The sequence below is a fragment of the Sporobolomyces salmoneus genome (assembly GCF_050403485.1).
Source record: "Sporobolomyces salmoneus JCM6883 DNA, S_salmoneus_JCM6883_v1_ctg10, whole genome shotgun sequence".
In the NCBI taxonomy this organism is placed as follows: Eukaryota; Fungi; Basidiomycota; class Microbotryomycetes; order Sporidiobolales; family Sporidiobolaceae; genus Sporobolomyces; species Sporobolomyces salmoneus.
Window position 1 is genome coordinate 427,561 of NW_027481153.1, and position 11,618 is coordinate 439,178.

Here is an 11,618-nt window from a genome sequence, read left to right on the forward strand (position 1 = left end):
CGATCATGACGCTCGACGATATTGTCGCACTCATAGTCGGTACAGACGATCAAGATGTCAAGGATACTCGTCAGTCTTCTCCCCCTCCATCTCTCTCAATCGAACTCATCTCATTGAACTCCCTTCCCTCTCTCCTCCCGCAGTCTTACCCGCTCTGAAGAAGCTCGATCAACCAAGTAGTAGCGGGAAAGGCAAAGGCAAAGACGCTACTCAGAGTGCAGGAGGAGAAGGACAACAGGAAGGTGCATCATCGAGTTCGACCTCGTCTTCAGCTCCTCAGAGTCAACACGTACTAGCGGGCAAACTCAGTAATGGGAAAGATCCTTTGGAGGTGTTGCGTCCTGAATCGAAAACGGTCGGATACCTTTATATCCTGTCAGTCCCTCGCTCTCGCTCTCAAGTTGAATCACCCGGCTCAGGCTGACGGTCTCTCTCGTTCATAGTATCGCGAGGTTGTCGGTACAGAACCCAGATCTGAACTTGTTGATGCCGAGGGTGTTTGATTGGTCAAAGAATTATGTACCGAATCAAGCGAGAATCGTTTTCGAATTAGGTGAGCTCTCCTCCGCCGCGTGCTCGTGATTGTGTTCATGTACTGGAGCCTTCATCAATATCAGTTCATCAATTGCTCAACAAGCTCGCCAGCTTTTCTCAAGCACTCAACAACGTGAGTTCTCCACTTTGCGAAACGGAATTCTTGAGCTTTCTCTCGACTGACACGTACTGTTCTCGATTCGCTCGATTCAGCCTCGAGTCCACCTCGAACCTTTCTCAATCATCCTGCAACGTTTCGCCCCGGTCGGAACTCTCACTTCTTTACATCCTCTTTTCCTTCGTGCGATTTTCCATTCCCGTTCCTATCAATTAGCTCGTCAAATTCTCTACGTCGATATCACCGACGTCGACAAAGTTGTGAGTCACCTTTCCATTCCCGCTCATACGTTCTCGCTCTCCTGAGGTCCAGTCAATCTGACCTAAGACGTGAGAAAACAGTCATTCCCGATCAAGTATCAAGACCATTTACTCTATCACTACTTGGGAGGAACGATCCTAGCTCTTTTAGGGGATCACGTTCGTGCTAGTGATTTATTGGAGATCGTAAGCTCCCCTCCGTCCCTATTCTCTCGAAGTCTTTTGTCATGAGTTGACGTTTCCTTGTTGATGGACGCTCTATAGTGTGTCAGTGCTCCTGGACCTGCAGTCAGTTTGATCCAATTGGATGCGTACAAGAAGCTCGTTCTCGTTCAACTTCTCGCTTACGGCAAAGTACGTTCCTTCCCTCTTCTTCCTCCTGGAATCCCGTCGAATCTGACAGACTCGACTCGATCCTTTGCGTCAAACGATAGACTCAACCACTCCCGAAGTGCACGAGTTCGGCCGCTCAAAACGCCTACAAATCGTTATTGACTCCTTACAACGAATACGTCGTCGCGTTCAATTCACTCGACAAGGTGAAATTGTCGGCTGCGAAGGAGAAAGCCAGGGAAACTTTCACGAGGGTAAGTTTCACTACCTCTTTTCCACTCTCAGCATGTTGTCGAGACTATGACTGACTAAAAAGTGCTTCGACTGACTTCGAATAGGATCATAATCTCGGACTCGTCACTTTGGTCGAACAATCATTGCGTCGTCGAATCATTCAGAAATTGACTCAGACTTGGTCGACTCTTCCACTCGGACAATTGACGAAATTGTTGGGGATGGACGAAAAGGATGATGCGCAAGTTGGAATGGTTGAAATGGAGGTTATGGGAATGGTGCGCTCACTTCTGTCTCTCGAAACTTGTTTCCAACGAGCTCACAGACCCCTCTTGTCCCCATTTCGTGGTGATCAGGTTCAAGCGGGAGATCTTTTCGCAACGATTTCAGACTCTGATTCTCGAGCTTCAAAAATCGTTACGTTCTCGGATGATCCCGAACCGTACCTTTCTCACGACACTGTCAAACGCGTTACTGAAGCGATTGAGCGCGCAAAGAAACTCGATGCGGTTTGGAGTGAGGAAGGGGAGAGGATGGAAGAAGGGAAAGAATTCGTTACCAAGGTCAGCCAGCTCATCCATCCCTTTCTTCCTCTCTCTCTCTCCCACACTCAACTGACTGTGTATCGTGGGGCGTATGTGCAGATGTATCAATCTCTCGCGACTGGAGGAGCTGGACTTCCTCCCGCGATGGGAGGATTCTCGGACGAATTCGACTATGGTTCTGCGGGTGGATTCGGTTCGATCGGTCGAGGAGGAGGAGGAGCACTCGGGGGTGACATTGGGTTTGCGGATGATGACTCTGAAGACGATGCGGCTGATTACATGGATTAATCGTCGAATACACTCCTCTTCGTTGTTTCTCGATCGGAAACCAGGGACCTTGCAATGCCTGCTCTCGATGTCTTTCTCTCTCTCGTATCTGCCTTTCGTGTTCTGATATCGTTTGTTCTTCGTTCTTTGCTTTGTTTTGTTCGCAAAAAGCACCTTTCTTTTTTTCGCTGGATCATGGTCACGTTTATAGACTTGCTTGTGAGCCTCTCGAGAGGGACAGACCGAACGATGGCTCGAACAGAGAGAGCAGAACGACTTGACGGGGCACGATTAACAACAACAGAAAACAAAAGTAGAATAAACAAACGACCACGAAGAGGGCATCGAGATACCAGATTAGTGATGTGCGACTGGAAGACGAGCCTCAACTGACGGCGGTAGCGGCGGGAATTGAGCCAAGCCTGAAACCTTCGTGTGACAAGCTGGACAGAACGATTGTCGTTTGAACCAAGCGTAGAGACATGCGGCATGGACTGTTCTCCTCAACAATAGAGTGAGCCCGAGCTCTCAAAGGATTGATGACGAGACTCACCTTGATGCCCACAATTCGTCAGGAAACACCTCGATCTGAACCCATTGCCCTCGTGCCAATCCTCCTCGAAACAGATACAACAACTCTCTCCCTCGAGCTCTTCCAACAACAACCTGATCTTTTCCTCCCATCCCTCACCCCCTGCCCGCTCGATCCCAATCTTCTCCTTCGAGAACTCTCGATTCAAGTACCCAATCTTTTCGAATTCCTCCTCCAATTTCTCTCGCCTGACGAGTAGATTGCCGAGCTCGCCACAGATCGAATAGATGAAGACGAGAGTCGTGACACTCAATAAGCGGTAACGCGACGTGTCTTCCCCGTTATCGAGGTTGCGAGATAGGATGAGAACGAGCCATTCAAGAATCGCGAAGAACGAATAGGCGAAGCTGATCAAGTGTGGCAGGAGGTGAGAAGTCGGCACAAGGAGGTCGGGAGCATTGCGTGGTAAGCAGCTACGTGGCGCATGTAGATTGGTCGGGAGGAAAGAAAGGGATAGGAGAACGGGGCGAAGGGCGTGAAGGAAAATACAACAGGTTGAGAGTAGCTACTCATCGCTGATTGTCAGATTCCAGTGATCGAGCGGCGTCGAGGAAGATGCTCACCTCAAGTAGGACGAGATCACGAGAAGGTCTGAACCAGTTTGCAGCTTGGACTCTGGAGTCGGTTCGATACTCCTTCACCTCGACGAACGGAAGATCAACTCCGAACTCGAATACTCGGTTCCATCCAGGTTTCTCGTTCCGACGAACAGCGTCGTACGCTCCACTGCCGAGGAGGGTGAGGATGATCAACCCTAAAAGACTCAGCTTGATGAGGGTGGACCCGCAACGCTTCCACAAGAGCTTCAACCTCCACCTGAATCGATTCAAACGTTTCGAGAACGATAGATGTGAGGCAGCTTGAGCGGAAGAAGGGTCCTTGAAGGGCGGAGGTAAGGGATTCGAGAGCAATGATTGCGCGATCCTCGTCCTGAAAGAGTCGCAGAGGTATTGGGCGAAGAAGAGGGCGTGCAAGAGTAGAAGAGTATAGCTGAACGGGCTGAGGGGTAGAGCCGTAAACGAAGTCTCGGTGGTTGAAAGTTGTTCATCATCGAAAGATGCGCGATCTCTCGTAACCGGCTCTGACGGCTCCTCCTCCTCCTTCTGTTCCTCAGCACGCTTCCCAAGTGAACGAAGCGCTCTGTTGGTCTCTTTCGGGGGCGGATCTGACAGCGCAGGAGTGTTGGTCCATTCGTAATTCCCTCCTTTCGAAGTCGACCCTTTCACTTCCATTTCGACGTCTTGCGTCGTCATTCGATCTCCTTCTTCATACTTCGCTGTCCATGGTACCTCTACGCTCGCGCCCGACTGGGTCCCTTTGATCGTTGAACCCGGTTCGAGGTTTCGAGTACTCGATTCTTGCGAGGAGATCGATGGTGTATCGATCGATTGATGCGGCGCGGTCGAAACGCTTGAAGGGGAGGGCGATAGTAGATAGAGGCAGAGTAGGAGCGCAGACTTGGCTTGGTAGCGGTTCCAAGAGAGGCGACCGGGCTGCGAGAGAAAGAATGGAGTTAGCGCCATGATTTGTGCGAGCGGAGGCACCGGGCTGCCCCGTAGCCCCATTGAAGTCTATCTGCGTGCTGTATGCTCCCACGCTACCACGATGAGCGGTTCCTCCTCTCCCTTCCCGACCCCACCTACGATGCCGAAGAAAGAGCGCGCACTCACCTCGGAGAGCCTCATTATAGTCAGCAGCACCTAATCGAAAGCTCTTGTGGAAAGGTTGTCGGTCGCTATCGAGTGGGTGAGAGGGAGAAAGTCAACTGTTTAGTGAATGAACTTTTGGCTCCCCTCACTACCCTCGATCCCCGCAGAGCGCGTCCTGGGATGTCCGAAAGGCCTTCAAGACCACGTAGATCCGCCGCAGCGTCGTACACTCACCTCCTCGAACCAATCTCCCTCACTTCCTCGTCTTCATCTGAAAACGATTCCGACTCTGACGACACGAAACGCGCGAAACGATTGAAGAAGGCACGTACGAGTTTCGTACCCGAACAAGATTCCGAGAGTGAATTCGAAGCGCCCGTGAAGGAACAGGCCGAGGAAGAGGAGGAGGAAGATTCGGACGATGCTGAAGCGTTGGCAGTGAGCGAGGAAGACGATGGACCGAGTGGACAAGGGGAAGAGGATATGAGTGATATAGCCACGAGTGGAGGAGAACTGGATCTAGGGAGTCCGGGACCGTCGAGGAGAGGAGGGAAATCGGGAGGAGCGAGGAAACGGAGGAACGGTGCAGATCTACCAGAGAACGCTGGAAGCAAAGCACCTAGGAGGAGTCTAGTCGTCACGAAGGGAGGACTGCCCGCTCTCGGCGCCGACGGAGGCGGAGAGGGAGAACCAGTTCGAGCGAAACCTAGTCGACTAATCGCTGCAGGTCTCGATCCTCAATACTCTTCTTTAGTACCTCACTATCTACCTCAACAGTTGAAGCTATCGAAGGAAACTTCGTCCTATTCGACGGCGAGGGTCATTCATAGCACGAAGAAGACGAAAGGACAAACAGATCAAGATTCGAGCACGATGATGGAGAAATGGACCGCACATCCCTTTGCACCGGAAAAGACTCTCATAAGAGATGTAGGGTGGGAGAAAGGGAAATGGAAGGAAGAAGCAGAAGACGGAGAGTACCCGGTTAACGCGAGATGGGGAGGGTGGTATCCAGAAGTCAAGCTCGAGGACCAAGATTGCCTCGAAGCCAATCAGTCGTATGTCATATTTCTCCAGTCAACTTCTGCCGGCGGAAGCTGACCGGATCCCGTACATCAGCGACATCGATTCCCGACTTCCTTCACAAACTTTTCATTCCCGCCCACTTCCCTTCCGCGATTTAAGCGTTTCACAAACTGAGTCGAAAGGCGAGGAGAACGAAACGGAAGAGACCGACCCATCGAACGTCCAGGACGGCACATCTGGTCAGACTCAGCAGGACCCGCTCAATGGAAAGAGACAAGTTTTCGTTGGGAGAATCAACGGAGAAGGAGAGCAGGAGATTACGCTCGATCGGTTCGAGTCAATACCACTTAGTGAGTCCCCACTAAGGGTTCAGTGTCGTCTTGCGTATTGACTCTGAAGTGTCTTTCATCAGATTCTTTCGTTCCTCGAAAACCGGGTCATCTGCTTAACGTAGGAGGTCCAGTCTCAGCTCTATCATGGCTTCCTCGTCTCACAGGTCCTTCTACCGAAGGTAAGTCTATCCAGAAGACTTCAAGCGAACGACTCTGACAGCACAAATCGCTCTCTCATGGCAGAATACCTCGCAATCTCGACAATCTCTTCCCCTTCTCTCACCCTATCACATCCCGCAAACCTCACCGGCTCAAAATCTTCTTCTCTCATTCAGATCTGGTCCCTTTCGACACCTCATCCCGAACAATCGTTCGCAGTCGAAACGAGCTCTGGCGAAAACGACGAAGATTCATCAGAAGCACAGGAAGGAGGGATGCGATTTGAAATGGGTTTGTTACTCGGCGAGAACGAAGGAGAAGCGAGAGACCTGCAATGGTGTCCTCGAGGAGGAATCGACAAAACTGGAGACGAAATGGACGTCGATGAGAACGGCGGAGGAGCGCAAGCTGAGAAAATGGGGATTCTGGCGGGAGTATTCACGGATGGAAAAGTAAAAGTGTTTGTGGTACCGACACCGGAAACGGTTAGGGAGAAACAAGGGAAATCGAACACGGAAACAGTTTACGGTGCGCTCACTTTTCCTCTCTTCCGCGACTGCGACAAGACCTGATCTTCTGAACGATGTTGACAGTGAAAGCAAAGAAAGTACTCGAGTTGACGTTGCCGAATACGAGCTGTTTGTCGTTTGCTTGGGGATCTTGGGAAATGATCGCAGCGGGTTGTCTGAACGGTAAGAGCGAGGTCCTTTCTCCTTAGATGCTCAGGACCTGACCATCTCGAGTTTCAATCATTAGGTTACGTCGCGGTCTGGGACATCGGCGATGCGTTGCGAAAGGGACTCTCCTCGGGTACGCTCTCGTCCGCCAGAAGGCCATGCAACTCTGTGCTGACCAGGTCGTCTGTATTTCAGTCCGTCCAACGCACTACATCGCTGCTCATACCTGCGCCATCCGTTCGATCGCATTCGTCACTTCTCCGCCGCCGTCGACGGCTCTCGAAGACGCTGGAGCATTCGAACTCTCTGGCGATCCGAATCGAGTTGCGACAGTCGGATACGACGGAAGTACCGCGATCACCGATCTGAGGGATAGTGATGGAGCCGGAACCGTGATTTTCCTTCACGAGCGATGTGAGCCCCCGAACTCTCCTTTTCGAGCGGGATTCGAAGCTGATCATGCATTGCTTCGTCGAGCAGCTTCAACGTATGCGGTAGCGTGGTGTCCACAATCTGGATGTGTTTACGCCGACGATCAGGACGATCGGGTTCGAGCTTATTTCCTCAAATCTGCTGATTATGCACTGTCGAAACGGATTGGAGCTCATCGCGGTACCATCTGGGTTAGCTTTCCCCCTCTCCATGCCCTTCAGGATCGTACTGACTTGGGTTGTTGGCCGTCACTCTCGCGGAACAGTCACTCGCAACGTCGAATCATCACCCCTTCGTCCTCTCCTCTTCTTCAGACGGTACCGTACTCCTTCACTCGGGAGTGCGAGCCTTACGTAGAAGACGAGTTCGAGGTCATTTCAGTCAAAAGCTGTACTCGTTGGAATTCGATCGAGCGGATGGGAAATGGAGAATGAAAGATAACTGGCAAGTCGATGTGAGTTCATCTCCTTTCTATCATCTGGTCAGTGATTTCAATACACTGTACTGATGTAGTAGAGATTGTTCGCTCAGCATCGAAGCGCATTAGATTCAATCCCAATCGGAACCTCCAAATCTTCGAAATCGACGGGTGAAACTCCTCTGACTTCGATCCTCGCGTGGCCCGAAGAGATTCAGATCAATAAAGTTTGTTGGCATCCGAATATGGAGAGGAGTGCCTTGGTTGCGAGTGGAGGGAATTGGGGTTGCGTGAGGATCGATTGGGTAGAGGGAGTTGAGGAGATCTAACGACTTTGAAGGAGTTTGGGCCAGCGAGAGAGGGGCGGTCCCTGTGTTGTCAGGAATCATGATTGATGGGTTGTCAAGAATCACGATTTACCTCCAAATTCCGAGAAATCATGGGAGGAGAGAATGCGAAAGCAAGATAGGCGATTCCAATAAGCTCGCTCATCGTCAGAAGCCTCTCTACGTGCTGCTCAGTAGTAGGATTGTTATGCATAATCAATACAAGATAGACAACAAGCTGCAGCGGGAGGCAGCCAACCCTTTCAATCGTAAATGTAAACCAAAGAATAGAAAACTGTCGTTCAACAACCCGTATCAGCTCTTCTCGCCTTCACGCTTCTATCCAGACAGCCGGAAGACTCACGAGTCCAAAACAATACATAACTGAACAAGTTCTCCGCCAGCCCACTCAGTATCGGTTCCCTCGAAGTCAAGAAGAATTTCGAAGGATTCGTTTGACAATTGAATGTTGCGAATCCGATTCCGATCGACAAGGCCGTCACGAAGAAGAACAAGAACCCGGTCGTGTTTGTTAAACCGAGGATACCTGCAGTAGCTCCTGCGATACAGGCCGTAGCTGAGCGGCGATTGCGAAACGCAGAATATGTCAGCTCATAAAGCGAGAACAGATGGAGGAGGGCCACAACTGACTGGATTTGACATAGTAGAGAGACTTGTTGTTGTGCTGGAGGTTAGGGAGATAGACAGGTTGACCCGAAGAGGAGACGAGAACTGAGGAAGGCGGAGGAGGGGCGGCCCTGCTCACGGACAAAGAGGTCAGTCTTCGGTCGGAGCATGTGTGAGCGGTGGACTTACATTGTTTCACCGCATGTACCGAAGTGGAGAAGGAAGAGGAGGGAGGGAGAGATTCTCTCTCGACTCTTCCTCCATCCACGACGCGCCGATTACCTCACCTATCTTCCTGTTAGCTAGTCGTACAAACGACAGAATCATCAATGTTCTCAAGGTAAGCACTTCCCTTCAATCCTTGTCGAAGATGATGGAAAGGTTGTTCGTCATCTCATCTCATCTCTCTTTGTTCTCTCCTTCCTCCTTCGTACCTGTCAATAGTCGATCTGAATATGACCGAGGTGTGAGTTGACTTCTGTCTCGTCAGGGCGTCGGGAGCAGTTGAGGTTGACTGACTTACGACACTTCCCTCTCTCTAGGTCAACACTTTCTCACCCGAAGGCCGACTATTCCAAGTAGAATACGCCATCGAAGCGATCAAACTCGGTTCGACGACCGTCGGAATCCAAACTTCGGAGGGAGTAGTGCTCGCGGTCGAGAAACGTACTCAATCGCCTCTACTCGAATCGGATTCGGTAGAGAAGATCATGGAGATTGATAGACACATTGGGTGTGCGATGAGTGGATTGACGGCAGATGCGAGGACTATGGTAGATCATGCGAGGGTAACCGCTCAAGTACGTCGAACTTCGATTCTCTCTTTCTCGCTTCGCCGTGCTGATCCGCCTCTTCTTCGTTAGAACCACAACTTCACCTACGACGAGAACATCAAAGTAGAGAGTGTAACTCAAGCAGTAGCCGATCTAGCACTCAGGTTCGGAGAAGGTGCGAATGAGGAGGAAGCTTCCATGGTAAGTTCCTCTCTCTCCCTCTCGCTCACGCTCACAAGACTTGAGAATTGACACGTGTGTGATAGTCTCGACCATTCGGAGTAGCACTTTTGATTGCTGGATACGATCAACACGGTCCCCAACTGTACCATGCTGATCCTTCGGGAACTTTCATGAGGTATCACGCGAAAGCAATCGGGTCTGGGTCGGAAGGAGCTCAATCGGAATTACAAGATTCTTATACCAAGGTTAGTCTCCTGTCTCGACAGTCTATTGGTTGTCGAGTACTCTCGAAACTAACGAGCGTTTATTGCTAGTCGATGACTTTGGAACAAGCGAAACTCTTATCCCTCAAAGTCCTGAAACAAGTCATGGAGGAGAAGCTCGATTTCAACAACGTTCAACTCGCCGTCGTGAGTGAACAAACTGGAGGATACAAGATTTTGAACAAGGAGGAATTGAAACCCGTGATTGAGGAAGTTGAACGAGTCGAGAAAGAGAAGGAGGAAGAGAGGCCAAGGAGTACGGGCGCGACTGGAGGTGGAGCGACGTCGGGGACGACGACAACAGAGGCTCAAGCATGATTGAGATAGATCCTCGTCTGAAAGCAAGATAAACTTTGTATAGCTTCTTGGTCATTTTCTCTCTGCCTTGAGATCGAGACTTGCACACGAGAGAACAACAACTTAGATTACGACAGCAGGGGATCGCCAATGGTAGTAGGCCTCGGACTGTTCCCTGGTGACTCTTCTTGACCCTTCGCCGTTCCAATCACCTGATTCTGAAACTGATTTAAGAGAGCGGCTCCTCCAAAGTCTGCCATCATCGTCTCATTTGAAATCTTCGCTTTCTTCGTCACTCCACCTCCTTCTCCTCCCCCGGCCGCTGCTGCACGTTCAGCTTTCTCGGCTTGACGTTGTAATTTCGCTTGTTCCTTCTCTCTAACCGTCTTCAACAGTTTGATCTGTTCCAACTCGTCTAGATCGTCCAACCTTCTCTGTTCCTGGTAGAACGCCTCGTATCTCTCACTCAGCGGTTTCCACCCCCTCGTCGGATCGCCGGTTTCTCCTCCTCCTCTTAGTTTCTCGAGATCTTCTTGCGAGGGAGTATGTTTGAAGTCGGGACCTGGATTGATCGTGACAATTCCTCCTCCAAACACACTCACGAACGGGTAGTACCCCGTCGTCCCATCGTCGTGATGATTCTCCGTGACCAACCTGTTCGTTTTCTCCTTTTTCTGTTGTCCTCCCAACTCCTTCGCTGAATGCTTCATCAACGGAATGAAGTCGTATAAGTCCTCGAAGGCGGTGCCTTGGAACTCCCCATCGATCCAGAATCCAAGTTTACTCCCCGGGAGATTCGGTAGTTCCCTCATCGGTGGACCTTTGTTCTTCTCGCTATTCGAATCGACTTTCGTTCCCGGTGCCGCCTGTAACTTTGACTTCTTCTTCTTCTCTTCCGCCTCCAACTGCTTCGCTTTCAGGACTGGGTCGACCAGGAGTTCATCCATTTCTTTCGAAGAATTGTATTCGAGTTGTTCGAAATAAAGTTGATTCTTGTACAAGATCGGAACTCGTTTCCTCATGATCTTGTGTGGATCCCTTACGCTTGTTTTCGTTGATGATTCAGTCGGCGGAGGTGGTAGAGAGAGGTAGACGCCTATTGTCGTTCCGGAAGAGAAAGGTTTTCCGTACTGCTGAGGATGAGATTTATGTACTTTATCCCCCGTCTTGTCCCTAATTCCATACGAATAGCCATCCACTCCGACTGGTGCATTCAACCCACTTTCCCTTCGCCCAACGCCTACCCTGACCCAACTATTCTCCCCTGCTTCTCCTTCTCGTCCTCCTCCTGCTCGATCGATTCGGAATTCCCAGTACCAATCCCCGTATCTCATTCCTACGTTCGTCCTGATCCCTCGCCAGCCTTTGTCCGTCGTGACACTCTGGGCATCTTGAGTTAGGTAAGTGAACATTGAACGATCTTCCCAACTCCATCGGACTTGTCTCGGGAGGGATTCGATGATTCGTTGAGGAGGAACGGGCAGTGGGGAGTTCGGAGAAGGTCCACAGGGAGTGTAACGGAATCCATGCTTGTTGAAAGGGTGGGAACGGGTAGAGAAGAATTCGAATGAAG

The 11,618-nt window shown here is 50.8% G+C and overlaps 6 protein-coding genes across 6 annotated transcripts; 3 read left to right on the top strand and 3 right to left on the bottom strand.

Annotated features, from left to right (window-relative positions):
- Window positions 1-5: 5 nt before the first annotated feature.
- JCM6883_006098 (uncharacterized protein) lies at window positions 6-2,312 on the top strand (the record flags this gene model as incomplete). The annotated part of the gene is made up of 11 exons (XM_076630553.1): window positions 6-69; window positions 144-375; window positions 444-553; window positions 618-667; window positions 748-912; window positions 994-1,098; window positions 1,177-1,266; window positions 1,347-1,499; window positions 1,584-1,757; window positions 1,836-2,042; window positions 2,124-2,312. The coding sequence occupies 11 exons, from the start codon at window positions 6-8 to the stop codon at window positions 2,310-2,312; spliced, it is 1,539 nt and encodes a 512-aa protein (XP_076489612.1).
- Window positions 2,313-2,648: 336 nt separating this feature from the next.
- Window positions 2,649-4,406, bottom strand: JCM6883_006099 (uncharacterized protein; the record flags this gene model as incomplete). The annotated part of the gene is made up of 3 exons (XM_076630554.1): window positions 2,649-2,785; window positions 2,845-3,388; window positions 3,447-4,406. 3 exons carry the CDS (start codon window positions 4,404-4,406, stop codon window positions 2,649-2,651), a joined length of 1,641 nt encoding a protein of 546 aa, XP_076489613.1.
- Window positions 4,407-4,712: 306 nt separating this feature from the next.
- Window positions 4,713-7,905, top strand: TFC6 (transcription factor TFIIIC subunit TFC6; the record flags this gene model as incomplete). Its single annotated transcript, XM_076630555.1, has 10 exons — window positions 4,713-5,590; window positions 5,652-5,908; window positions 5,971-6,069; window positions 6,134-6,577; window positions 6,643-6,741; window positions 6,806-6,859; window positions 6,922-7,140; window positions 7,207-7,349; window positions 7,424-7,612; window positions 7,690-7,905. 10 exons carry the CDS (start codon window positions 4,713-4,715, stop codon window positions 7,903-7,905), a joined length of 2,598 nt encoding a protein of 865 aa, XP_076489614.1.
- A 260-nt stretch (window positions 7,906-8,165) lies between these two features.
- Window positions 8,166-8,733, bottom strand: EMC6 (Emc6p; the record flags this gene model as incomplete). Its single annotated transcript, XM_076630556.1, has 4 exons — window positions 8,166-8,197; window positions 8,267-8,479; window positions 8,554-8,660; window positions 8,729-8,733. The coding sequence occupies 4 exons, from the start codon at window positions 8,731-8,733 to the stop codon at window positions 8,166-8,168; spliced, it is 357 nt and encodes a 118-aa protein (XP_076489615.1).
- Window positions 8,734-8,899: 166 nt separating this feature from the next.
- Window positions 8,900-10,066, top strand: PUP2 (proteasome core particle subunit alpha 5; the record flags this gene model as incomplete). The annotated part of the gene is made up of 5 exons (XM_076630557.1): window positions 8,900-8,995; window positions 9,072-9,329; window positions 9,393-9,503; window positions 9,569-9,730; window positions 9,800-10,066. The coding sequence occupies 5 exons, from the start codon at window positions 8,900-8,902 to the stop codon at window positions 10,064-10,066; spliced, it is 894 nt and encodes a 297-aa protein (XP_076489616.1).
- Window positions 10,067-10,173: 107 nt separating this feature from the next.
- BRE2 (Bre2p) lies at window positions 10,174-11,618 on the bottom strand (the record flags this gene model as incomplete). The annotated part of the gene is made up of 1 exon (XM_076630558.1): window positions 10,174-11,618. A coding segment is annotated over one exon (1,445 nt), but the record flags the coding sequence as incomplete, so codon positions are not given.